Below are 24,896 nucleotides of genomic sequence, written 5' to 3'. Positions count from 1 at the left end.
AGAATATTGCCCCATCAAAACAGTACCATTATAGAATATCTATGAATTATAGATATTGAAAAACTAATTTCAATAACAAATGAAGAGGCAAAAGAATTTTCAAATAATTTTTATCCATCAAATAAGTTTATGGCATTGCTTGTGTGGGTTGGACTTCCAACCAAGTGGTTTCTGGTTCAATCTCACTATAGAAATTTCTATGTTTTTCTTTTGTCAAAAAGACAATGGATTAATAAAAGCCATCGTCATCGTTTTGACATCCACTTTTTTAAGCTTGCATGGTTCAGACAATTTCGTTGAGGCAGATTTTCTATGCTGGATGCCAACCTTCATGTTTCCAAGCAAGTAATATTTCACCATGGCTAGACATGTTCTTCATGGAAAACTGGAAATGAATGACATTACTTTTATGATGGTGATGCTCGTTTAGGATGCCAAGTCAACAGAACACACAAGCACAGACATACTTACATACATAGATGCATGCATACACACACACACACACACACACACACATACATACATACATATGCATATACATGTATATATCCATACATATGTGTGATGGGCTTCTTTCAGTTTCCATCTCCCAGATTCACTCAAGGCTTTGGTCAGCATGGAGCTATGATACAAGACAGACACTTGCTGAAGGTACAACACAGTGGGACTGAACACTGAACCAGAAACCACTTGGCTGGAAGTCCAACCCACACAAGCAATGCCATAATGGATAAAAATTATGAGAAAATTCTTTTGGCTTTTCATTTGTTATTGAAATGAGTTTTTCAATATCTATAATTTATCAATCAAAACTTTTCTGTTGTCTGTTCTCTTTATGAATTTAATTCACAAAAGTGATGAATATTTATGAATTAAATTCAGATAAGAGACCAGCTATTTCTAAAGATCAAATTTTTGGTGATCGCCTTTACCTCAGAGATTTAATATCTTGGCTAGCAAGTGGAGAAATGAGAATATATCTCATGATATACAGGAAAGAACTGTCTTGATATGCTTATTTGCAGGAATCTGTTATTAAATCCTTAAGAAGCTAGTAATATCCTGTTAAGACCATACAAAGTATAAAGCTGTCCACTTTTATCTGATAATTTAATCTGCATGGGTCTGAAATGTATGTAATAAAAATAGTTTAAATTATGTCACTAACGATGGAAAGTATATTAGTTTGTTCAATGCTATGATAATATTATTTAACCTGCAGTTCATTTTCTTTGTAGTAAGAGCATTTCTCCTTGCTTTTACATTTTTCTACTTAAACCATGGGATAAATAGAAAAATGAGTGTAAAAAGAATAAAAAAGACCAATGACTTTATTACTGCTGTAGCAACATGATTGCTTTGAGATATATTAGGTTAGAGGTGGTAGTGGTGGTCTGTCTTGGATTACCAGTCAATGATGGAGCTTCAAAATCAGTGATTTTCAACTATTTTAAACCTATAGACCCCTTTGGTATCTATTTTTTTTCAATCCTTGCCGGATTTCCATAGCCATTTGGTGTTTTTGTAATTAGCTTATTGTTTTTGTAATTACATATTATTTGGAATTATATAAAAAAAATTTCAAATATTTTGTGTAATGTAGAAGTACAACCTATGGCCACAATACTGACTGAAATAAGTAAATGACAAAGGATAAAGATTTTAGAGGATTTCGACTGCTATTTCTAGCAGAGCAAGCCACAACATACAGGCACACTTGTTGGCTCATGTTAGCTAAAATGGAAGTGGAATATGATAGCATATCCTCACAATGATCACACACGACCATTCTTCATATTCAACCTTAGAAATATATTAGATATGTCTGCCTATTCATATCAGAAATGGTTTTAATTCTTAGTCACAAGCATGATTAATGTATTGATTTTGAAATTTTCTGCTTTTTTGGGGGGGGGGGGGTTGTTTTGTGTGTGTGGAAGGAAGAGAGATTGAATTAATCTTTAACAAATGCAGGTCCTTTCTCGAAAGCTCGCTAATTAATTTGTCTTCTGGATCACTGCCAATGTCCAGCAGCTAACTTCCTTTCAGGCTGATATCTTCACTAGGTACTACATATTGACTATTGATCAGAAAACGATCAGGAAATTGAAATGAGAACGGAAAATTAAGTTTCAGCATGTATAATTACATACTTTCAGTGGTGGTCGTGGTGGGGAGCCTCTATATAGTTGTTTATTCTGCTAGAAATTGCAGCCAAGTGCCATGAAATTATAGCCTACCATCTTAAAAAATGAGAAGAGCACATGAGACATTGGCAGTTCTAGACATCATCATCATCATCATCCTTTAATGCCTGTTTTCCATGCTGGCATGGGTTGGATGGTTTGACTAGAGCTAGCAAGCAGAAGAGCTGCATCAGGTTCCAGTCTAATTTGGCTTCGTTTCTACAGCTGGATGCACTTCCTAATGCCAACCACTTTACAGTGTATGTTGAGTGTTTAAAATGTAGCACTGGCACGAGTGTCTTTTGTGTGACATCTGCAGGGGACTTTTGCAGACCAATTCTTTACACCAGGGAATGTGGCCTTAACACTTCTGCTATGGAGGATGGGTCTTGGACAAAAAAAAAAAAAGAAAGAAAAGAGGATGGTCAGCTGAAACACCACTCAATTAATGCTGTCCTGAAGCTAAACTACTATCCATTTTCCACATGTAAAAGCAAATATAATTTCACTTTATTTCTATGCATAAAGGATAACACTGGTGGTATGGAGAGAGAGAGGCCGGTATACATGTGCGATTGCTGATCTTCCATAAACAACCTTGCCCAGACTTGTGCCTAGGAGGGTAACTTTCTAGGTGCAATCCCATGGTCAGTCATGACCGAAGGGGGTCATGGAGGCACAAACACAGGTACACACACACATATGACAGGCTTCTTTCAGTTTCCATCTACCAAATTCACTCACAAGGTTTTGGTCGGCCCAAAGCCATAGTAGAAGATACTTGCCCAAGGGGTCATGCAGGGATGTATACATATACATTTACATACATACAGTTGTTAAGCAGTGGTGGGGGACAAACACAAACTCAAAGACACACACATATATGTACACTCACACACAAACACACACCAGGTTTCTTTCAGTTTCCATCTACTATATCAACTCGAGGTTTTGGTTGTCCCATGGTTATAATAGAAGACACTTGCCCGAGGTGTCATACAGTTAAAACTGAACTCGGAACCATGTGGCTGGGAAGCAAGCTTCTTACCACACAACCATGCCAGCACCAATGCACCCCAACTTTTTTTTTTTTTTTTGTGGGTGGGATGTTGCTGCCAGAGCATTCTAACCATTCTAATAGCTCTAAGTGTTTGGTAGTTTGGTGAAAGGAATTGCTTTACAAATGGAACTGTTTGCTCTCTAAAGTGAAGTTGCTTGACAAGGTAAATATTAGCATCAGATCAATAGATTTCAGTGGATTTTCCCCCTTTTTTTTTTTTAAAGCAAATATACTGTTTGCTTTATGATGTAACATGATTCCCTCTTGTTGTTGTTGTTGCTGTCATTGTTAGTGTTTTAGCCCCAGGCAGTCCCTCATCATTACAGATCTATGATAAAAGACATTTCAACTTTGATCACCATATCTTTTTTTCTTTTTCCTAGCACAGAGTATCTCGGACTACATTATTCAATGTGTCCTTCCATTTTTTTATTTTGTTGTTGTTGAAGATACTAGGTATGATTTGAGGGAAATTTCGCTGCTATTTCCCGTAGGTAAAACAACCATTTAGCAGTCCCTGTAGTGATTAGATAAATATTGGTATTAGATCAATATATTTCACTGGATTTTATTTTTTATTATTTTTTATCAAATGTATTAGAGGCTTTTTGATGCAAAAGGATTAACTTTGTGATGACTTTTTTTTTGTTTTGTTTTTCTTTGTCATCTTATCACAGTGTTGTTATTGAGGCAATGAAAGACCCTCAATATGGCCATTTGGCCTGCTAGAAATAACAGTTAAATCTCTCACAAATCAAACATTAATATTCTTTTCTACTTTAAGTATTTTGTGGGGAGGAGACAAGTGGATTACACTGACCCCAGTGTTTCACTGGTACTTAATTTATCGATCCTGAAAGGATGAAAGGCAAAGTCAACCTTGGTGGAATTTAAACTCTGAATGCAAAGATGGACGAAATGCAATTAAGCATTTTGCCAATCAGGATTCTCCCAGCTCACTGCCTTAATAATAATAATTATAATTATAATCATGCGTTCACATTTTGGCACAAGGCCAGCAATTTCCGGGGAAGGAGTAAGTTGATTACATCGACCCCAGTGCTCAACTGGTACTTACTTACTTTATCAGCCCCGTAAGGATGTGCTCAGATGGATGAAAGGCAAAGTTGACCTTGGCAGGATTCGAACTCAGAGTGCAAAAGAGCCTGAAGGAATATTATAAAGTATTTTGTTTGATATTCTAACAGTTCTACCAATCCACTACAAAAATAATAATAATCTACAATTTTACATGGTAATTAAGTCAAAAAATTTCATCTTACTAATTAGCTTTTGAGGGCATGCATGATGTACAGGTGTGTGTGTGTGAGAGAGTATCTGCATGTGTGTGTGTGTGTGTTTGACTTTTTCTCAAGAAGGTCAGGTGTAGAATTAATTTGATGTCTGATGTATCTGCCAGGGCTGGCTCTCTTTTATAAAGAATTTCTGAAGAAATAGCTGATTAAAACATCGTTAGGTTTTATTTTTGAACTGAAGAATTCAATAGAATTCTTCTGATGTTTGGGAAGAGAGAGAGAGAGAGAGAGAGAGAAAAATGGGTAGGTAGGTGGGTGTGCAGGTGGTCTTTTGTTTCTATCATATTTTTTTAACATCAAAAGTTAAATTACAGAAATTATACACAGACATATACAATAAAATGATTAGTCTCTCTCACACCCACACACACACACACACACACACACACACACACACACACACACACACACATGAGTATCATAGATGTAGATTCATGCACACATAATATTATTATGCATATATACATATACACACATACATGCATGCACTTATGTCTACACAAGCACAGAAGTAGTGCCAACTTATGCACACAGTCGCATGCATATGCACCAACACACACACACGAACATGTATTGATATATACCAATCATATGGTTACTCACACATGCACACACACACACACACACACATTCAGCAGTGCACACAATTCCATCAACATGTACATGTACACAATTTAATTATACAGACGCATTCCAATGAGGAAACCTCTACATGGTCACTCTCACTGCTAGAAACAGAAGCTGAATTCCCTCAAATTACAACCTTCCATCTTAAAAATGGAAGGCTGTATTGGACAGTGTCATTTTACATACTTCTAAAATAAAAAGATGAAGTGGTCACCACCAGAATGCCATCATTTAAGGGGCTGTTCAATTAGGGCCATGACAACAATGCCAACACATATCTCTCTCTATACACACACACACACATGTAATATTATACACATAAAATAGGGGCCTAGTGGGTAGAGCAGAGAAACACCCAGACAAGTAAGGCTTGTGTTTCTCTGATTCTACAAATCAGACTACCACTCCCTGTATAATTGATTTTTAATACTTGCCTTAATTTTGACTGGTGCCTCAATTTTGACAGGTGCATTATTTTACTGATCTTGGAAGGTTGAAAGACAATGTCGACCTCAGCAGAATTTGAACCCAGAATGTAATGGTTTGCAACAAAATACTGCAAAGTAGTTTTTCAAAAACTCTACTGGAATTGCCAATAAACCAAACAATAATGATTTCAAACTTTGGCACAAGGCCAGCAATTTTGTGGGGTAGAGGTGAGTCGATTACATCGACCCCAGTACGCAATTGGTACTTAATTTATTGACCCCCCAAAAGGATGAAAGGCAAAGTCGACCTTGGCAAAATTTGAACCCGGAACATAATAAACCGCATAATTGCTAAATATTTAGTTGTGAACTAACATAAGAAGAAACTGTCTCCTAATGTCAACACCCCCTTGATGTATATAATTAATTAGAAAAATAATCAAGTTTTTCATTCTGTTTATCACACCTAGGTGAGATAATGAGTTATTGGTTAATTAATATAATTACATTGACTAATGTGCACTGAGACATACAAATTGATTTCTTTTAAGATTATCATCTTGTGGATTATTAATGTCATCTTTGGAAATGAGGTGGCAAATGAGCAGAATCAGTGGAGCATCGGATAAAACAACTTGTGACCTTTGTTGCAGCATTCTGAGCTCAAATCTCAACCAGGTCCACTTTACATTCGTTCTTTTAGGGGTGCTGGATGGGTGGACTGGCAGAATTGTTAGAGTATGGGATGGGGCACCTTCGGACACATCTCATCTGAAGTTTTGTGTTCTAAGTTTGAAATGAGTAACTGTGTGGTCGAGAAGTTTTCTTCCCAACCACATGGTCCTGAGTTCAGTCTCATTGCATGGCACCTTGGGAAAGTGTCTTCTACTACAGTTCTAAGCCAACCAAAGTCTTGTGAGTGGATTTGATAGATGGAAACTGAAAGAAGCCCATTGTATACATGTGTGTGTGTGTGTGTTAGTTACTCTTACCTTGGCTTCACTTTGCATGGTAGTTGTAAACAAATGTCACTGTCATTGCAAGCAGTGTCCTTCATTTCCAATCTTCCATCAAAACATGTCTGGTCATGTTATGGAGAAATATTATTTTACTAGGAAACGAGTGAAGGTTAGTAGCAGGAAGGGCTCCTGCCATAGAAAATATCCTCAGACTGAAAATCTGGTCCGAATGTTTGCTGCAGAAAGGTCTCTGCTAAAGACACTCAAGAGCCATGTGGTGGTGGTGCTAAACTGAATGATAGATGCCTGAAAATCAGATGGGATGGTCACACCTGGGATTGTCTTTCATCGTATGTCTACTTTATCAGGACTGAGCTGCAACTAAACCACCACCACCACCACTACAGCAACAACAACATCAACAAGTACTGTTGGTAATTTTCTTTTCTTTTCAAACAACATGAAAAGAAGAGTTAAAGTGAATGGCATAGAAGATTATCTTTATTATTATTATTATTTACCCCGAAGGCATGGCATAATCTCTTAGATCTATCAAGTTTTCTATACGTTTACTTGCCATGCTGTATGAACCTTGACTATGTTTCATAATTTACTGAAGTGTATACAGCAAATCTAAAAGATTTTACTCAATAGCTGCAAGGGGAAACTAAATTAACAGGAAGAAAGAAAAATAATAACAAAGCTTGCAACTATTTCATTTCATTGAAATATTGTAATAGCAATTTTTTTTTTTGTTTTTACATATTTTTACTTTTCTTTTTTTTTAAAGTCTTTTCAAAAGATGGCATAGAAAACCATATTACTATCAAAATTTTTGAAAGGTTGGGGTTGGTGGGTTGAGAGAAATTTGAAATTCCTGCATTTAATTCAAGGAAAAAAACAAAACTATATAAAAAAAAAATTCAAAGAAAATCAATAATTTTACGTTGCTTGAAAATAAATGTTGTTATATTTTGTTAGAATTTGGTTTACAAAAAAAAAAAAAAAAAAAAAACAGAATTTCCAACTGTTAAAGACTTGTGTTGTTAACTATTAGTAAAAATCAACTTGAAATTTGTTAGAATCTAACGAAAAATGTAATTAAGATTTCTAATTGCCAGAATCATAGAATCGATTATCTCATTTATTTATAAATTTGTTTGTTTTGTAACTGTTATAATTCTTTAGATGATTAAATTTATCAATTTTTAGTATTTATTAGTTAATAACAATTAATATTTCTTGCTCTCTTTTGACTGCAATTGTTTCAGGTTGTTACTCCCAGTTGAAATATATAAATGTTGATAACTGTTGCAAACTATTGCTTATATTTCATATGTTTAGTTGTTGTTATCTCTGGTTCATACTCTCTGATAGTTGTTGCTATATGTTACTTATATAGATAGGTTGGCAATTATTACTTTCTATTTGTTTTTGTTAGCTAAAAGCTGTTGCTATCTGTTGCTCACATCCAAAAGTTATTGCTATATGTTGTTTGAAGGTTGAAATCATGCAACCTTGTGGTCTCGGTGCTGGGGGTAGAAGGGATTTATCTCCCTGCTAGCAATATAAACAAGAGTGCATTTTGCACCAAAAATAATACAAGAGTTTCTCCCATGGTATCTACCACAGTAAAGTTTGTTTTAACGGAATAACCATGTTTTTAAGTGGGGATAAATGTTACCTTTTGTTGCTTATACAGGCTAAAGGGGTAACTTTCTGTTGTCAAGAGACAAGGCAAGATCTAAAACAAATGAACAAGGAAGCTTTTGTACAACTGCCGGAACTGCTAGAAATACCAGCTGAATTTTGCTGAAATAATAAATACACTTACCTTCTTAGAAGAAACAATTAAAGGGACACATTGGATAATGTTTGCCTTCACACACTGTGTTGCACACCTGAAACAAAATAGCTAAAAGAACAAGAACAAAACAAAAACAGAATAATCACTGGCTGGTCACAGCTGGTTACACTTTTGATCATTGGTCTGCCTATGATCAAATGTTGACCTGTGGCTAAACAACATCAACAATGAAAACCATGCAGTAGTTTTATACGACAGATCATGCGAGACACATACAAGCAGTAGTCCAAGTGTTTTGGTGTCTAATAAGTTTCAGGGTGTAGAAAAGGGGAATGGTATATTTTATGGTTATTTTCTCATTTTTATTTTTATCTCTTTTTTTTTTTGTAATGTATGTGCACACATGGTTAAAATGAGGGCAATATTGGATTGCAGTTATGACAGGTGAAAGCCAGTATTAAACTTCCTGTATCCTGTCTTGTTAATGACTATCACCTGCTGGCATATGATATAGCTGATAGTTCCATATAGTGAAATCCGTTGAAATTCAATGCTACAGACTAGCAGGCTCTTAGTTTTATATGGTCATATCAGTTTTAGTTTAACAAGCTGGAAAAGAGCCATCCGAGGTGCTGGAATGTTTAAGCCTGTTGTAACTGGCTGGTATATAGTAACTCATCTGGTTTTATCATCTTAAACCTGTCAAAGTATATTGTGGATTACACCAAGACATTCTTTAAATTGCATAGATTTCTAAGAGTTTTGCCATGTTGGTCTCCAATCTCTAGTCTACTTTCTGGGACATTAAAACTAGCCTAAAGCACTTGCCATGTTGAAATTGTTCGTATGTTGGCTCCTTTTACATATTGACATATGTATATACACACTGAAATGTGTGTGTTTAAAAATATTTGTGTATACAGACATATATAGATTTTCAGTTTTACTCTTAGGTTTTAGCTGTTGCTTTATGTATATTCTTTTCTTTTCTACTCTTCGCACAAGGGCCGAAAGTTTGGGGGACGGTGCCAGTCGATTAGATCAACCCTAGTACACAACTGGTACTTAATTTATCGACCCCCAAGAGGATGAAAGGCAGAGTCACCCTCGGCGGAATTTGAACTCAGAATGTAAAGACAGAGACGAAATATCGCTAAGCAATGGTAACCTCAATACACAAATTTTATCCACCAATGCAGTGTTGAGCACTCATTCTCATTGTTATACATATATATATATGTATTATATTGGTTTCAAATGTTGGCACAAGGTCAGCAATTTTGAGGAAGGGGGTCAGTTTAGCCATCTTTACTACAAATTGTGGATTTCTTTAATTTTTTATGTGTTTTATTCACTGGACTGCAACCATGCTGGGACACCATCTTGTAGATTTAGTCAAACAAATCAACCCCAGTATTTATTCTATTGAGGTTAGGTTAGGGGATCTCATCACGGGCTGATGAGGCCTGCTACTGGTGCCATGTAAACCAGTATTACCTGTTCCATTGTCAAATGGTCAGTGATCAAACTGGCTCCCTCACTTGGGTAGCTTGCTACTCTTGTAAGGAGGATGTCAGGACTAAAAATAAGACCTGTTGAAGGGCAGATGAGCATCTTCTGGGCCAACAGCCATCCTGTTGAGGGAGGCAATTTACAAACCACCCCAATATCTCTGCCAAGAAAACATTATGAGAAAGTCAAATTGAATTAATGTTGTGGCCTCATCCAATGGGAGAAATTATGATTGATTGGGAAGATCTTTGTTGAAGTGTCATCAACGCACTGTAAAAGCATTGGATACTTGATGACAACTTATTCTATCAGTCTCAACAGCTGTCAGTTTAGCCATCCTTGTTAACAGTGGATACAGTAACAGCAGCTACTTGCTAATTTAGCCATCTTTGCTCCAAATTATTGAACCATTAAGTAGTTCTTAAAAGAGTATATTTCCACAGCTCTTTAAGAAGACTCACTAACAAATGGTTGGTGGGAATTATTTAATTGGAATCTCTGTCGTTCAAGTGCTTCCACTTGAAGATTTACAGAAAGAGTAAACCCAGTTACAAATGTTATTGTTATTTATCTTATTGCTAATCAGTTTTCTCTCACAGCTGAATTCTCTGATATCACAAAATATTGATCTTTTAGTATCTCCACCATCACTGTCATTAGCATTATTGTCCTCATCGGTGTTGCTGACGAGCCAAATGAACCTTTACATGGTTGGTACATCTGCTGTAAATAGCAGCCAAATTTCCATCAAATCACACTCCACTGTCTTCATTTTTATTTTCTTCTTATAGTTCGGCCTGGCAGGAGCTGGCATGAGACCAGAGGACACACTATCACATAATGTATTCCTACCCCCTCCCTCCCCCTAATTGTTAGTGATGTTAAACAAGATGTTAAGCAACTACACTTGCTAGAAATAATAGCCAAACTTTTCTTAACTCACATTTCAGTCGTTATTTTCTACCAACGGTTTGGCTTTGAGAAAGGCAAGTTTTTCAAGACTAGTAAGACCCATGTTATCGATGTTCTTCATACACAGTTGCTGCAGGTAAGACATGGACAAATTCTCCTCCTCTGTTTCTAACCAGAATCATGGTCTTGTATGCATCAAACGGTTTTTCTTTTTTTTTTGCGATTCATAGTTATTTTCTTTACTTTCTAATACTTCACTGTAGAATGAGAATTATGTTATTTAGCCCCAATCTAAGCCCTGACCAAGCAGACTTCTCATCATAAGTGTTCCAGTTATGACCATCCATCCTCTCCCTTTGTAGATCAGAAACTGTGTTATCCAGTGTATCCTGTTTTAAGACAAATGTGATCTGAGGAAGATTTAGCAGTAGTTTTTAGCAGGTCAATTTACAGCATAGATGCTTCATCACTGGATTAGATTGGAAGTTGTGCCTCCCCCTCCCCCCCAAAGACACATTCTCAGAAAGAAGTCAACATGTGTCTTGCCCCAGGACCTAATGCTATACTTTTAGGGTTTGAAACATGATTTTTAAAAAAAAATCCTTTTTATTTTTTAGTGAAATCCAATTTTGCTAAATCAATATTTTCTTCTAATAGAATACCCCTCTTTACTCATTCCGAGAAATGCTGACTGTGTAGCAAGTTTTCTTCTGTAATTTTTATTCTTCTACTTTACAACCACTTTGCTTAATAGCAATATGAATTAATTCTCAGTAAGTGGTTGGTAATCTGTTTAATTTTTCTACTAACCCCACCACATCAGAATGAGGGGTGAGGTAACCTCAGCAGGATTTGAACTCAAAATATAAAGGATCATGATTAAATACTTACTACACGGCATTTTGTCTGATGCTCTACCGACTCAACTAATCAACACCATTAACTGTAGAACTAAAGATATACTCGTCAACTTCCCTCCTCAGTGGGATTTGAACTCACAATGTGAAAGACTGTGACTAAATACTTACTACATGGCATTTAGTTGGATGCTCTACTGGCTCAAACAACCAACACCATTAACTGTAGAATTAAAGATATACTTGTCAACCTTCCTCCTCTGAGATTTGAACTCAGAATGTAAAAAAAACTATGACTAAATACTACATGGCATTTTGTCTGATGCTCTACTGACTCAGCTAACCAACAGGACTAAAGGTGTACTGGATTACTTTCCTCCATTCTGGCAGCAAATAATATTAGGAAATGTGCATCGACAACACTTAAGAGACTTTCCTTTTTCCGGCTTTCAGTTTAGTAAGAACCCCCTTTTTATTGTTCTGCTACTTTTGTTTTGAGAACACGAAGCTACAAGCTAAATTACATAACACTGCAGTCGCCGAACAATGGCGACTGTGCACTGGCAACACTGTGATCAAGAAGATGCCGGGTGCAGTTATTGATTTATTTTTAGAAGTAATTTATGCTGCTTTCATCAAATAAAACGAGAGTGCATGCATGTGTGTGTGCATATGTGAATTATTACATGAAATAAGCAGAGGAAAATGCAAGCATGTAAGAAGAGGGTCACATGATGCATTATTATTGAAATAAAATACTTGTGAGGTCATTCGGTATGAAAATCTTGATTCACAACTAACAAACGTTTAATAATGAACCAATGATGGAACCTCTCTATGAGAGGTGCTCGACTGGCTAGAAATAGCAGCTGAATGTAACTGGTGCTCTGTTGGTTACGACGATGAGGGTTTCAACTGATCTGATCAATGGAACAGCCTGCTTGTGAAACTGATGTGAAAGTGGCTGAGCACTCCACAGACACAAGTACTCTTGATGTAGCTCTCAGGAAGATTCAGCAGGACACAGGATGTGACAAGGCTGGCCCCTTTGAATTACTGGTACCACTCACTTTTGCCAGCTGAGTAGACTGGAACAACGTGAAATAAGGTGTCTTGCTCAAGGACAGAATGCACTGCCGGGAATCGAACCCATGATCATACCATCTTGGACCGACTACCCTAACCACTTAGCCATATGCTTTCTTTGCTGAATCTGAAGTAAAAACGAGATGGCCACAACTGGAATGGTTTTGATCATAGGTTTAAAAGACCCTACTGGTATTGGTTTTCTTGGCCCCAGTCCCCAAAGGAAAGAAATGCGAGCTTGGAACTGAAGGATTTTGAAATCAGAACCCTTTGAAATTACATTGAATGCTGTAAAGCAATAATAGTTTGGCACTCTGTCTTGGCAGTAACCATTACTCCAATTACTCCATTTCCTACAATGCAGAAATACTGCAGCCAAAGTAGACAAAAATCATTTAAAAGTTGATGTGTGTTAATAAGAATTGTTAATACAAATATATCACAGAGATAGGCACACAGTTTCCATTTAAATGTATTTTATTATAAAACGATATTAACATTATTGTACAAAAATTAGGGCTATATATTTTGATACACCTGGAAATTGTCAAAGTGATTTTGTTTTGGAACTGTCAGAGGGTGAAGTCAAATTATAATCAATCTGGTCAAAAAAGTGCATAGCATTTGTAAACTTTGCACAATGTAAAATGGAAAAAAAAAGTCTGAAAAGAGCATTTTTACTCAGTTAAAAATGTTTTGCCTTAAATACTGCTCTCAAGAAGAAATAGATTCAGGGGAAGAGGAGATTTAATTAAGAGGGATTTTAAAAAAAAACTATGAAATAAACTAAGACATTTACTTTAGACTTGATTAACATCCAAATTTTTCACTCCAGATGGTAATTAATTAATTAATTATCAAATTAATATTTACAATTCTACAAACATTAAAGTTAATATTACCAGAGAGTGTCAAAATGGAAAAACGAAAAATTAACGTAAAAGTAAAGCAAAATATTTGATTTTCTTTAGAATTCTGACAACATAAAATTCTAATTTATGGCTAACATGTTATGTTGTCATGTAATTAACCATTTAAAAAAAAAATGGGGAAGGGGTGGGGACAGTTTCTCTTATTTTTTTTCATTCCAAGTCTCAGTTTGTGAAAGAGTTTTATATATGGAATAACAATAGCTTTTTTTTTTTTTTAGGAAAACTTTTAAGAAAAAAATTTTTTTTTTTGCAATTACTGTTGAACTAACATTGTTATATATTTGGTTAATGGTAAATGTGTCACAACAAAGCACTTAAGAAATTGTGCTATTAATACAGATAAATCAAAACTAAGATACTCTTTTTCTACAGAACATTTTCTTCCCTTCCTGTTCACTGACCAGCAGATATTATACAAACTTCCAGGTAAAATTGGCATGTTTTCTTTTCGGCACTTAATTTATTTCTGTCACAATTGGGGGGAGGGGAAATAAAAAAACATACACACAAAAGACAATTTATAAAGAACCTCCATATACACTTTTTTTTTGTTTAGTTTACAGTTCATTGAACACACAACTGTTTTTTCTTTAATACAGGATTACTTTTCACGCTTGTCGGCTGCGTCATTTTTGCAGTTGTCAGTTTTTTTTTCATTAAGTGAAATGAATTTTGTGAAAAGTAGGTATGTCTTTCCTATGAAAGCTGGTGGTACATCATCATCATCATCATATGGAAAGGCCAGATTGATGTATATGAGAGAGAGAATGTACAGTTATAGCAGTCAATGTTGAGCACTGTTAAAGCTTTTATTCATATGTCTGTCTGTCTATGTGGAATGGGTGTAGGTGCAACGTAGAAATTGAGCCTGTGGCCACAAATGGCATGAGGTGGGAAAAAAATCAGAGAGAGAGAGACAGGAAAATCTTGAGCAAAATACTACAAAAACCAATTACAGTAAGATGGTTTTATAACATACACACACACACACTACATAACAGGAAAATGTTTGTGTTATTTTTCTTGCCTTGCAACATAATAAATTTGAAATGACTTTGGAAAGTTTTGGACTGACTCCTTGAACTATTTTAAAAAGAACTTTTCGGTGTATGTTGACTAAACTTTGAATTCATTCTGAAAATTGCTATTTGTTTGGTTTCACCTGGCTTCTGAACCATTTTCTCTTCTTTTCTTGCAAAACATCTGGATCTAGACAAATAACTATTTTAATGAATATAATAATAATCCTTTCTACTATAGGTACAAGGCCTGAAATTTTGAGGGAGGGGACAAGTTGATTACATTAACCCCAGTGGTTCACTGGTACTTAATTTATTGACAGATGAAATACTATTAAGCACTTTGCCCAGAGTGCTAACGATTCTGCCAGCTCGCCTACATAATAATAATTATATAAAAAGGATGATTGAGGTAACTCCTCCTGAAGATATAGTCAAAATTGAAAGAAGAGTGCTATTGTTATCTAGTGAACTAACCACCACTCAGCGACATCCCGATCCCTTCTCCATCGAGTGAGCGAGGAAACTATGAAGCGGTGGTTTGTTCACTAGATAACAATGGCACTCTTCTTTTAATTTTGACTTTAATAATAATTATAATAATAAGAGATGAATTTACCCAGTCATTAAAGCAAAACCCAAAAACAGTTTAGAAACTCTTCTTGCTTTCAATCTAACTAAAATCCTTGTTATTTTTTGAGTCACACAACAGTTCTAAAATGAGCAAAAATTGCTTCTTTTTCAGAAAGTTGTAGATTATGAAATAGAAAGTCAAGACCTGTAAACTGTCTTTAATAGAATTAACCTAAATAACAAATAACTCTGTTAGGATTTTAGGACCATTTTCAATGAGAATGAGATAAAATAAATAACCTACAAAAGCCATTTTGAATAACACAGTCAACTTGACACAACATTGCTAAAGTTAGATGCAGCAGAAAGCATTTGCATGGCATAAATGTCTCAGACAAGCTTATATTCAAAAGGGTAAACCATGAGATGTTGATTGACAGCTAAGAGAGGTGGGCAGAGATATTTTCCCCCTTAGGTAATCAAAATTAAAAGATTAACATCGCATCGAGGTTAATGATTGAATTAAGAAGTTATCTATTTGTCACTAAAGAGTTTGTTGACAATTTGCCCAAAAAGCTTCTTTGCTTTTTGTTTTTCTGTAACTAAGAGAAAATGGTTTTGAAACAGAAATGTCATCTTCATTTTTACTAACCAATAATGGCTTGGCTGCGATGATTAAAATAAACTGAAAAACTAAAGTTTCCTCTGAAATTCTGTATAGATACATATGAGGCTGTTCAGTTTTTAGACTACCCTGCATCACTTTAAAGCTGTTGTAAAGTTAGGTTATAAAGAGACGGACTTGTTTCGCTGCCTGAATCTGAAAGTTCTCCTCGTTAGTAACGACAATGTTTTCATTGCCTAAATAGACACTTTATAATTCTAATTCATAAATATGTGTTAGACAGGCTGATTGATAGACAGACATGTGAGGTCATAATCTGCATGCCTTTCTCAAGGTCATTAGTTTAGCAATGAAAGTCAGTTCTTAATTCCAACTGAGAACCAAAATCAAAACCAAAAAAATTGCTTCGCTTTGCTAAGAAGAGCTTACTGCAACTACATAGCACTTGGCACAATCACAATGACAAAAGAATTAAAAACAACAGGAAGCTTACATTCAAAATAATTCCAAAGTCATCTACGTAATTTCTAGCCAATGTTATTTATTATATACAAAGATAAAGGGGGAGCTTAGGGTTAAGGAACAAAAAACTATTTCACCTACTTGAGTCGGAGGGGTGGTGGTGGGGGATATGGTTGAGTGAATATTTACAGGTAGAGGGATAGGGGTGAAAAATAAGGCCCGATATGTCCATGTTTGTGTCATGTTGGTGGTAAAGTATTATCTTGTTCCTATCCCCTGAACAGGTATGAAGGCTCAAATGCTATCAAAATAAGCATTCCTCTTTTAGTACTCAAAATATACACAAAAATAATTCAGTCAGCATCTTCTTTTTTTCCTCTTCTGGTTCTTTATAATCATGAATCTGCTTTGGGAGCTTCTTTTTGTTAATTAATTAATTTTCTCTTTTTGGACTTGTGAACTGATTATGAAATGGATTTCTTGTTTGTCACAACTTATATAAAGTATTGGTAATAATGATACCTTAATTTTAAGCACAAGAACAGGAAGGGAATTAAGATTGTCTAACAACTTTTATTATGCCTTTCTCAAGGGCATTAAGGGGCCCCAAACTAGGAACCAAACCTGAGTTGCTGAGTAAGCCTGTCTGCTTTACCTCAACTCACCAAGAGCTTTATATCTTGCTCTATGAATTGTATTCTAAGTTTTGGGCTGTGTATGTGTGTGTGTATATATATATATTACAGAAAATAAGAGCATCATTAATAATTTAGCATGTGTAATGCAGAGCAAATCATATTCTAATGTACTTTACAAAACAGTAATTCCAGCAGGTAGATAAATAGCCAAAGAAAATGTATTTTAGAAAAAGAACTTTTAAAAATCTGAAATTGCTGTTTGTGCCATTATCCATTTGACTACATATATGTGTGTGTGTGTGTGTGGTATGTTCTTTATAGTAGAATGGAAGGACACTTAAGGGTAATATTTTCTATAGATGTTTGGTGTTTTTTAAATATTGTAAAATATCTGATCGTTCTCCTGCATTAATGTGACCTGTAATATAGGTAAAAGATATTTTTAAAATTCCCAACAAAATGAGTTAAAATCCTAAATCCATATTATTTTATAAATTAACTTATCCAACGGCAATTAAACACTTGACAAATTAAGTATTCTACATAAATTTAACACTTAATTAAAAGAAACTTTGAATAATGTCTGTTGCTCAACAGAACCCAATTCACATCTAGACAATTATTATTTGAGGCACTTTCATGTCACATGGCACAGCAGATAGCATATACCATAAAGAGTAAATGTAATAATAATAATTAATTTGCAGTTAAGGTTTTCATAAATAAATCTGATCAAAAATACAGGTACACCATTGATTTTCTGGCAAATGACGGTCTGACACCTCTTTCAATCTGGATAAATTACGAGGTGGAAATCCCCATGATATTTCCACAGCTACCAGACTAATTCACTGCATGACTACTGTAGCATTGTGTGTTTGAATCCAGATAAATTGTGACGGGTAAGTTAAAATTGCAGTCTAGTTCCCTGCACGACACAATTGTTGTGTGAACTTGCATTTACTTATTCTGCACTTTTTTAGTGGTGATACTAAAATTTTGATAGACCCCTTGCTTATTTAACTTTCAGTTACCCTTATTTGTAACAGCCATAGTTAAGAGAATTGAGAGCATCAGTGGCACTAATTCATAAGGGTCCAAGATAAAGTTGAACAGTTGAAAAATGAACCGTGGTGTTTCAGTATGTAAATTGTGTGGTATAATTAAGTAGGTTAGAGGTGTTCTGATAAATTATTATTATTACATGACCACAGATGGTTAATCCGTCAAGGCTTTGTAACCAAGGATACGAGAACATCAGTGATGTACCTGCATAATGGTGAACCCCCATAATCAATGCCTTCTAAACTTCCCAATCAATACTGTTTATTCTTTGATAAGATATTGGAATGACTTTAGACCCTTGTTTTTCAAAGACAATATCTACATTAATGTTTGGCTATTCTTTTAAAATTCCAAAATTGTTGTACTGTGTGTGTGTGTGTGATTTAAAAAAAAAAAAAAATTCTAAAGTAATTTTATCAAACCATATTGTTAGAAGGGGTGGGCGGGGAGCATAAGGCAAAATTGGGTCTGGGTGTGTATGGTGTAAAATAAAATATATATATATAAGAAAAAGAAAAAAAAAAATGAAAATTTGGTTTTCACATACCGAACCTGCATTCTACTCAAGAAGCCATTACATCTTTTTGAGATCAATTATGCACAGTAATCCAGTCCACAAAAATGTTAAAAAGGTGGGTTTCTTCTTCATTTCTATTGAAACTATGAACCATTCAACCAGGGATCAAGTAAATGATGATGATAAAAATAACTGATTGTTTTATATGTGTGTGTATCACTCTCCAGCTTTAGAGTTTGGATGGGGCTAGTCTTGAAGCTGTACAAAATACTATACCAACTCCCCATCCACCATTAAACCAATACTTTTTTAATTATTAGCTTGGTGTAACAAAAAAGCAAAGGTGGGGTGCAGAGTTTACAGTAAAATTGAACTCACTCCCCCTATCAGAGAAAATAAAATTTAACATTACTTTGACTGTTGTTTTCTACCAACATTTAAATAGAATTTTTGTTTTGTTTTCACTTTAGTAATTAATTAAGTTATTCAAAATGGTTACATCCTTTGCAACTAAAGTCCATCAGAAAGGACTATTCAGGTTGGATAGAGATAACCGAGCAGAGGGGACGGAAAAGGGGATTGTGATTAAAGCGGCTGTAAGGTTAAATAAAGAATTTTTATGATTTAAGAAACAAAAAAAAAACCCACGAAAATAAGTTTAAGAGAAACGGTAAAGAGTGAAGATGATATGGAAAAGCTTGAGAACAGAAAAGTAGTTGAGGAACAAGATGGTGTTGGTGGAAAGATAGGGAATACAGGGAAACAAGAACCTAGTTTCTTATATCAGCAGTATACAGTTAACATAGGAATGCTATCTGTTGAATTTCTTTGTTAGATACAGCAGTATATTGATGCTATTAATGTAAGGATGCTACCTAATAGAATGTTCATTGCTTTTTTACAGCAGTTAAGTAGGTCATTTGAATTTTTAAAAATCCATTAGAATATCTATAGAAATTTTTTTTTTTTTTAAACTGGATGGCTGGAGACCAGCTGTGATGATGATGGTAGTGAAAGTGGTCAGAGAGAATTGATTGATTTATCTTTTTTTTTTTTGTATTGTATTATAAGACAGTAATGTGAACTCTCCTGTTTTGCAAGGAACAATAAAAAAATAATTTTAAAAAAACATGTCAGAAGATGTTATGACGACAAAAGAAGTGAACCATGCTAAAGTGAGATGGATAGAGGGGGAACGGGAGGAAAATTTCTTAGAGTCAAAAAGTTAATTTCGAAACCTAAACGCATTATCTCCTTTATAATTGGTAGACTTTATAATTCAAAGATGTATTTGTGTTTGGTGCTAGAATGAATGGTAGGAAATGAGAGAATGGAATCATTAATGTCTTCTTCACTTTTAGTCATTTTAAGCAGCACTGGTGGTAGTAGTAGTAGTAGTAGCAGCAGGGGGATGTTTTACAGGAGATGAAATGGCTAATGTAACAATCACAGTAGTAGTAGTAGTAGTAATGGTTTCAAATGTTGGCACAAGGCCAGCAGTTATGGGGAACGGGCTGAGTCAATTACATCAACTCCAGTGCTCATCTGGTACTTATTTTATCAACCCTGAAAGGATGAAAGGCAAAGTCGACCTCGGCAGGATTTGAACTCAGAACATGCAGCTAAGTGTTTTGCCTGCCGTGCTAATGATTCTGCTAGCTCGCTGCCTTAGTAATAATGATAATAATCCTTTCTACTAAAGGCACAAGGCCTGAAATTTTAGAAGGGGGCTAGTTGATTATATTGACCCCAGTGAAACACTGGTACTTAATTTATTGACCTCGAAAGGATAAAAGGCAATGTCGACCTTAGAGGGATTTGAACTCAGAGCATAAGGATGGATGAAATGCCACTAAGCATTTTGCCTGGCATGCTAATGATACTGCCAGCTCTTCACCTTAATGATAATAATAATAATACTAATAATGATTAGCTTTCTCTAAGGCCCCCTCGTCTTCATCTCTAAACCATCCATAGACAACAATTCTGACATGCATAATAATAATATAATACAACAGCAATCTTCCATACTGGTTGCATTCCCACATCTAAATTTTACAGAATTTGATTGGTTGCTTCAAGTATCACATGGTGTATACAACAGGAAAGAAGTGAAGAGAGTGAAAGTTGTAGGAAATCGATGCATTAAAAAAAAAAAAAATAATAAATAGGTAGAAAGGGGGGGAAAGGACAATAGTAATGGAGGCCAAACAACATCTGGAGAGGTGAAGAATTTTGGAAGATAGTGGGGGTGTTCAACGAACAATATATCATCAGCCAGTACGGTTACGGTACAGTGAGGATGACCATCAGTGGATGCAGGTGAAATGACATCATACAATGACTTCATAAATAACCTTTTTAGGTCGTGAAGAGTCTGGTGTGGAGTAGCCACTTTCGCGTCCACTGGTGCTGGTATCCCGTGGCAGACCGTCAGGGTTGAGACTGATGAAATTCATGTTCCTGGTTGGAGACTGAGGGTGACTATAGAACGTAAGATCTGCAAAGACAAAAGAAAGATCTCATTAGCATTTAGCGTGCCACTTTATGCCATAGTATTATTGATTCACACATTTACACTCAGCATCTCTGTCGACCACTGTGTAACAAAATTTTCATCTTTGTATCTATATACACACGTGTGTATATAAATATATGTATGTGTGTGTGTATATATATATATATATATATATATATATATATATATACACACACACACACACACACATGTATTTATCACCATATTTCATTCCATAATGGCTACCTCTGAAGATTGCTGGGTTACATAACTGGGCCATTAACTAACACTCCATTGAACCCCTAGTGTGCAACTGATTCGTAAGATTGGCTGCAATGGATATATAATACTGTACACTTTGATTAATATATATATATATATATATATATATATATGTATATATATATGTGTCAGTAAATGGTGGGGTTGTGTTAACTGCACGTGGAGAAATAATAGGAAAATGAAAAATAATAAGGCAGAATGCTAAACTGGAAGCATATTTTAATAAAGATTTCTAACCAGCTTTCATTGCATAGCAAATTTTCAAGAAGAGGGAGAATGAAAATGTTTTTTTACAAAGAAGTAAAAAATATATATTTATTAATCAATGGATAATAAAATGAATGGTTTACACCTAGTAGCTTACTGGTAAATGAAAGCTGGAATATATGAGAATTTATGGTTAATCACAATGAAACAATTGTTGTGATTAATAATAAATTCTCGTATATTCCATAACAGCCTTAATTGATTTTCAAACCTTGAGTTTTCATCAGAGGTGTCTACGTCACCTTCATTTTATCCCAGAGGAAAAAGCAGTCAATTTGTTTATATACACAACAAAAGAATATATATATATATCTAGAGAAGGACTCTCAACTGAGTTGCATAAAATTATTCACCAACACAACTGTCTCTAGTGAATAGGGATGCCATTTCCTATCACTGCTTTTTTTTTTTTTTGTTACTATAATGAGCTCTGCCCCTTGCATCTTGTTGATCTTGTACCACCTCTACTCAGCCAATCCTGACTCGTACGTCTTTTCCCCACCACCCATATTCTATCCAATACTAAACACCATGTCCAATCCTCCAGAAATGTAATGTCTTTGAATCTTCCCCTCCTCCCACCTGTGTTTTTCTTAGAAGTGTTTAACTTGTAACAATTTAAATCAATGATTCTCAACCAGGGTCCATGTAAGACTTTGTTTAAAGTTTATCTGCAATAAATTGCTTACACTTCTACAATACACAAAATATTTTATACAATTCCTAATGATATTCAATTATAAAAATTTAATAGAATATTTTTAAACATTGAATGGATATGGGAGTCCACCAGAGAAAAATAGGAATCAAAAGTGGTACATAGGCAAAAAAAAAAAAAATGGTTGAGAACCACTGGTTTAAACGAAATGTTAGTGGTATCAGTCTCATCTGTCACAAAGAGCCTGCAAAGCTCATAGAAACTATCTCTTCCTTCAGACTCAGCAAGTTAAAAAAAAAAAAAAAACTTTTGTTCAGGTCATTTTTAAAAAATATTTATCCATTATCTCATTTAGGAATGCAAAAACGCACAACCCACCAACCATCATGCAGGAAAATGCTCTTGAAACCAAGACCATGCATAAGTGAGGTATATTTATGTATCATAGACTGTTTAAAAAAAAATAAAGCAATTATAACATGCCATGCTTAATTTCTGTCATCTGTAAAAAAATAAAAGTGTATATATATATATATATATATATATATATATATAAACACTTCATTATTGAAGTGTGCTGTAGAGGGGGTTAATCAGTGAAACAAGGGCCATTAAATCCTAATAGGGATGGTTTTGGTGTTTCTCTGCTTTTATTGTATTGACAATGATACCATCAAAAGAGCATGCCTACCTCTAGATTTTTCGGCTGGACTTCTACAAGCATCAGAATAAGAGGGAGGGACGTCGTGATTAAGGTCTGGAAAAAAGATACACAACAGCATGCCAAATTGGAAATGGAGAAAGAGTGAACAAGTATTGCTAAACAATTGCAGAGAACCATCTATGAAGTTTTGTTAGAAAAGCAGCTTTAAAGTTTGGGTGTATTTGGACAAAAAGAGGGAATGGTCTCCTTCAAATCACATTCTACAGTCTTAAACAAAAGGATTACAACAGCGGAAAAACATTCAGAGGAAAGATTTGCTTGGTCAGGGTTAAGCTAGGGTTAAACAACTCAAATTACAATGAGCCAACAAGGAAGCCTCTATGTAGTTGCTCAATCTGTTAAAAATAGCAGTTAAGTCTGTCTTAAATTACATTAATGTAATCCAAAGTACACTACGTCTGAAAAAAATGAAATAAAAGAATGGAAAGCTAAGTTAACTCAGGGGTTTGATAATTTTAACAAGAACAATATAAATTCAGATCAATGAATAGAGAGCCTTCATATGGTAGCCAGATCTGCTGGAAATAGCAGTCAAATTCCCCTCAAATTGCACCCTACTGTCTTAAAGGACAAATTGGAACCGCTGGATGGATTTGAATGAAATATTTGAGGAGAATGAGCAGTAAATTAGAAAAAGAGTCCAGAATTTGGCTGTTAACAAAGATGATGTTTTTGCTAACCAGACCAGTCAACAACAACTAATTGAGAAACATTAGTTATTGACAGTGAGACGGAAGATATAATTTGTTTCACCTTAGACATGCAACACACACAAACTTTAATTAAGTTTGAACATATTTAACCATATGGTTCACTGGGCAACAGTTTACAACAAACTTGACTGCTAGTGTCCCTGTACATGCACGAGAGGAAAATACTGAAACGGTCAAGAGATGCCCATCACCCGATATATGTAATTAATTCTTCATATAACAACAGGAACTAACAATAAAAAAAAAAAGCTTACAAGAAATCTCTCATCACCTGGCACAGTCAGCTCCCTCAATCCCCCCCTCCCCACTTCAGTCGAAGAGTCTTGTCATGTGAGTTACTTAGTGACCTTCATGGGTGTCAGTGCTACATCAAAAGCATCCAAGTACACTCCTGTAAAGTGGTTGGTATTAGGAAGGACATCTAGCTACAGAAACCATGACAACGCACATAGTGGAGCTTTACACAGTCCCCAGGCTTGCCAGCCCCTGTCAAACTGTCCAATCTACACCAGCATGGGGGAAATAAACGTTAAATGGTGATGAAGAGAATAAGTTAAACCAAAGAAACTGACCAAGAATATTCAGAAAACTCAAAATACTGCGTTTTTATTGTGTATTTTTTTCTTTTCTTTTTATACATATTTTGCTCGCCAGAGGTGAGAAAGAGAGCATTGCTCTTTGACCGTTTTTTCTCAAGGCCTACAAAGACCGACAAGAGGAAGGAAGGACGCTATCAAGTTATCCTCAACCTGAAGATATGATATGAATGCTTGTAAACTGTGTGGACTGTGTTTGCCCCCCCCCCCCCATCACAGCTGGTGTTGGTGTGTTTACATCCTTGTACATTAGCAGTTAGGCAAAAGAGATTGATAAAATAAGTGCCAGACTTCCAAAAATAAAAATAATAAACAAACAGATACAAAAAATAAGTACTGGGATTGATTCATTCAACTAAAATTTCTTCAAGGTGATGCCCTAGCATGGCCGCAGTCTAATGAGTGAAACAAGTAAAGGAATACAAGAGGATTAACAACAACAACAATTAATATCATTTGCTGACATTTTCTATCCTTGTATTCTCTCATGCTTCCAGAGTGTGAGGAGGGGAAATTAATTAAAGTGTTATAGCGACTGACTGACTGATTAGCTCTTT

At 35.2% G+C, this 24,896-nt stretch overlaps 2 protein-coding genes across 11 annotated transcripts in view; one reads left to right on the top strand and one right to left on the bottom strand.

Annotated features, from left to right (window-relative positions):
- LOC106874760 (zinc finger HIT domain-containing protein 2) overlaps positions 1–10,943 on the top strand; it is a 60,530-nt gene extending 49,587 nt beyond the window's left edge. The window contains exon 13 of the mRNA XM_014922609.3: positions 10,846–10,943. The gene's annotated coding sequence lies outside the window, so the exon portion shown is untranslated. The remainder of the gene's footprint in view (positions 1–10,845) is intronic.
- LOC106874759 (protein sax-3) overlaps positions 1–24,896 on the bottom strand; it is a 248,887-nt gene that overhangs the window by 9,815 nt on the left and 214,176 nt on the right. For 6 of the 10 annotated variants that reach the window (XM_052974948.2, XM_052974946.2, XM_089337972.1 and 3 more), the window contains 2 exons: positions 22,998–23,063; positions 20,939–21,081 (listed from right to left, as the gene is read on the bottom strand). In XM_052974948.2, the coding sequence (XP_052830908.2) occupies positions 20,939–21,081; positions 22,998–23,063 (209 nt within the window). The remainder of the gene's footprint in view (positions 1–20,938; positions 21,082–22,997; positions 23,064–24,896) is intronic. The other 4 variants (XM_089337975.1, XM_089337971.1, XM_052974947.2 and 1 more) reach the window with 1 other exon arrangement.

The sequence above is a fragment of the Octopus bimaculoides genome, chromosome 20, assembly GCF_046866305.1.
Source record: "Octopus bimaculoides isolate indiv1 chromosome 20, ASM4686630v1, whole genome shotgun sequence".
In the NCBI taxonomy this organism is placed as follows: domain Eukaryota; kingdom Metazoa; phylum Mollusca; class Cephalopoda; order Octopoda; family Octopodidae; genus Octopus; species Octopus bimaculoides.
Note: the sequence above shows the minus strand (reverse complement) of the source record. Positions and strands in the feature narration are given on the sequence as shown.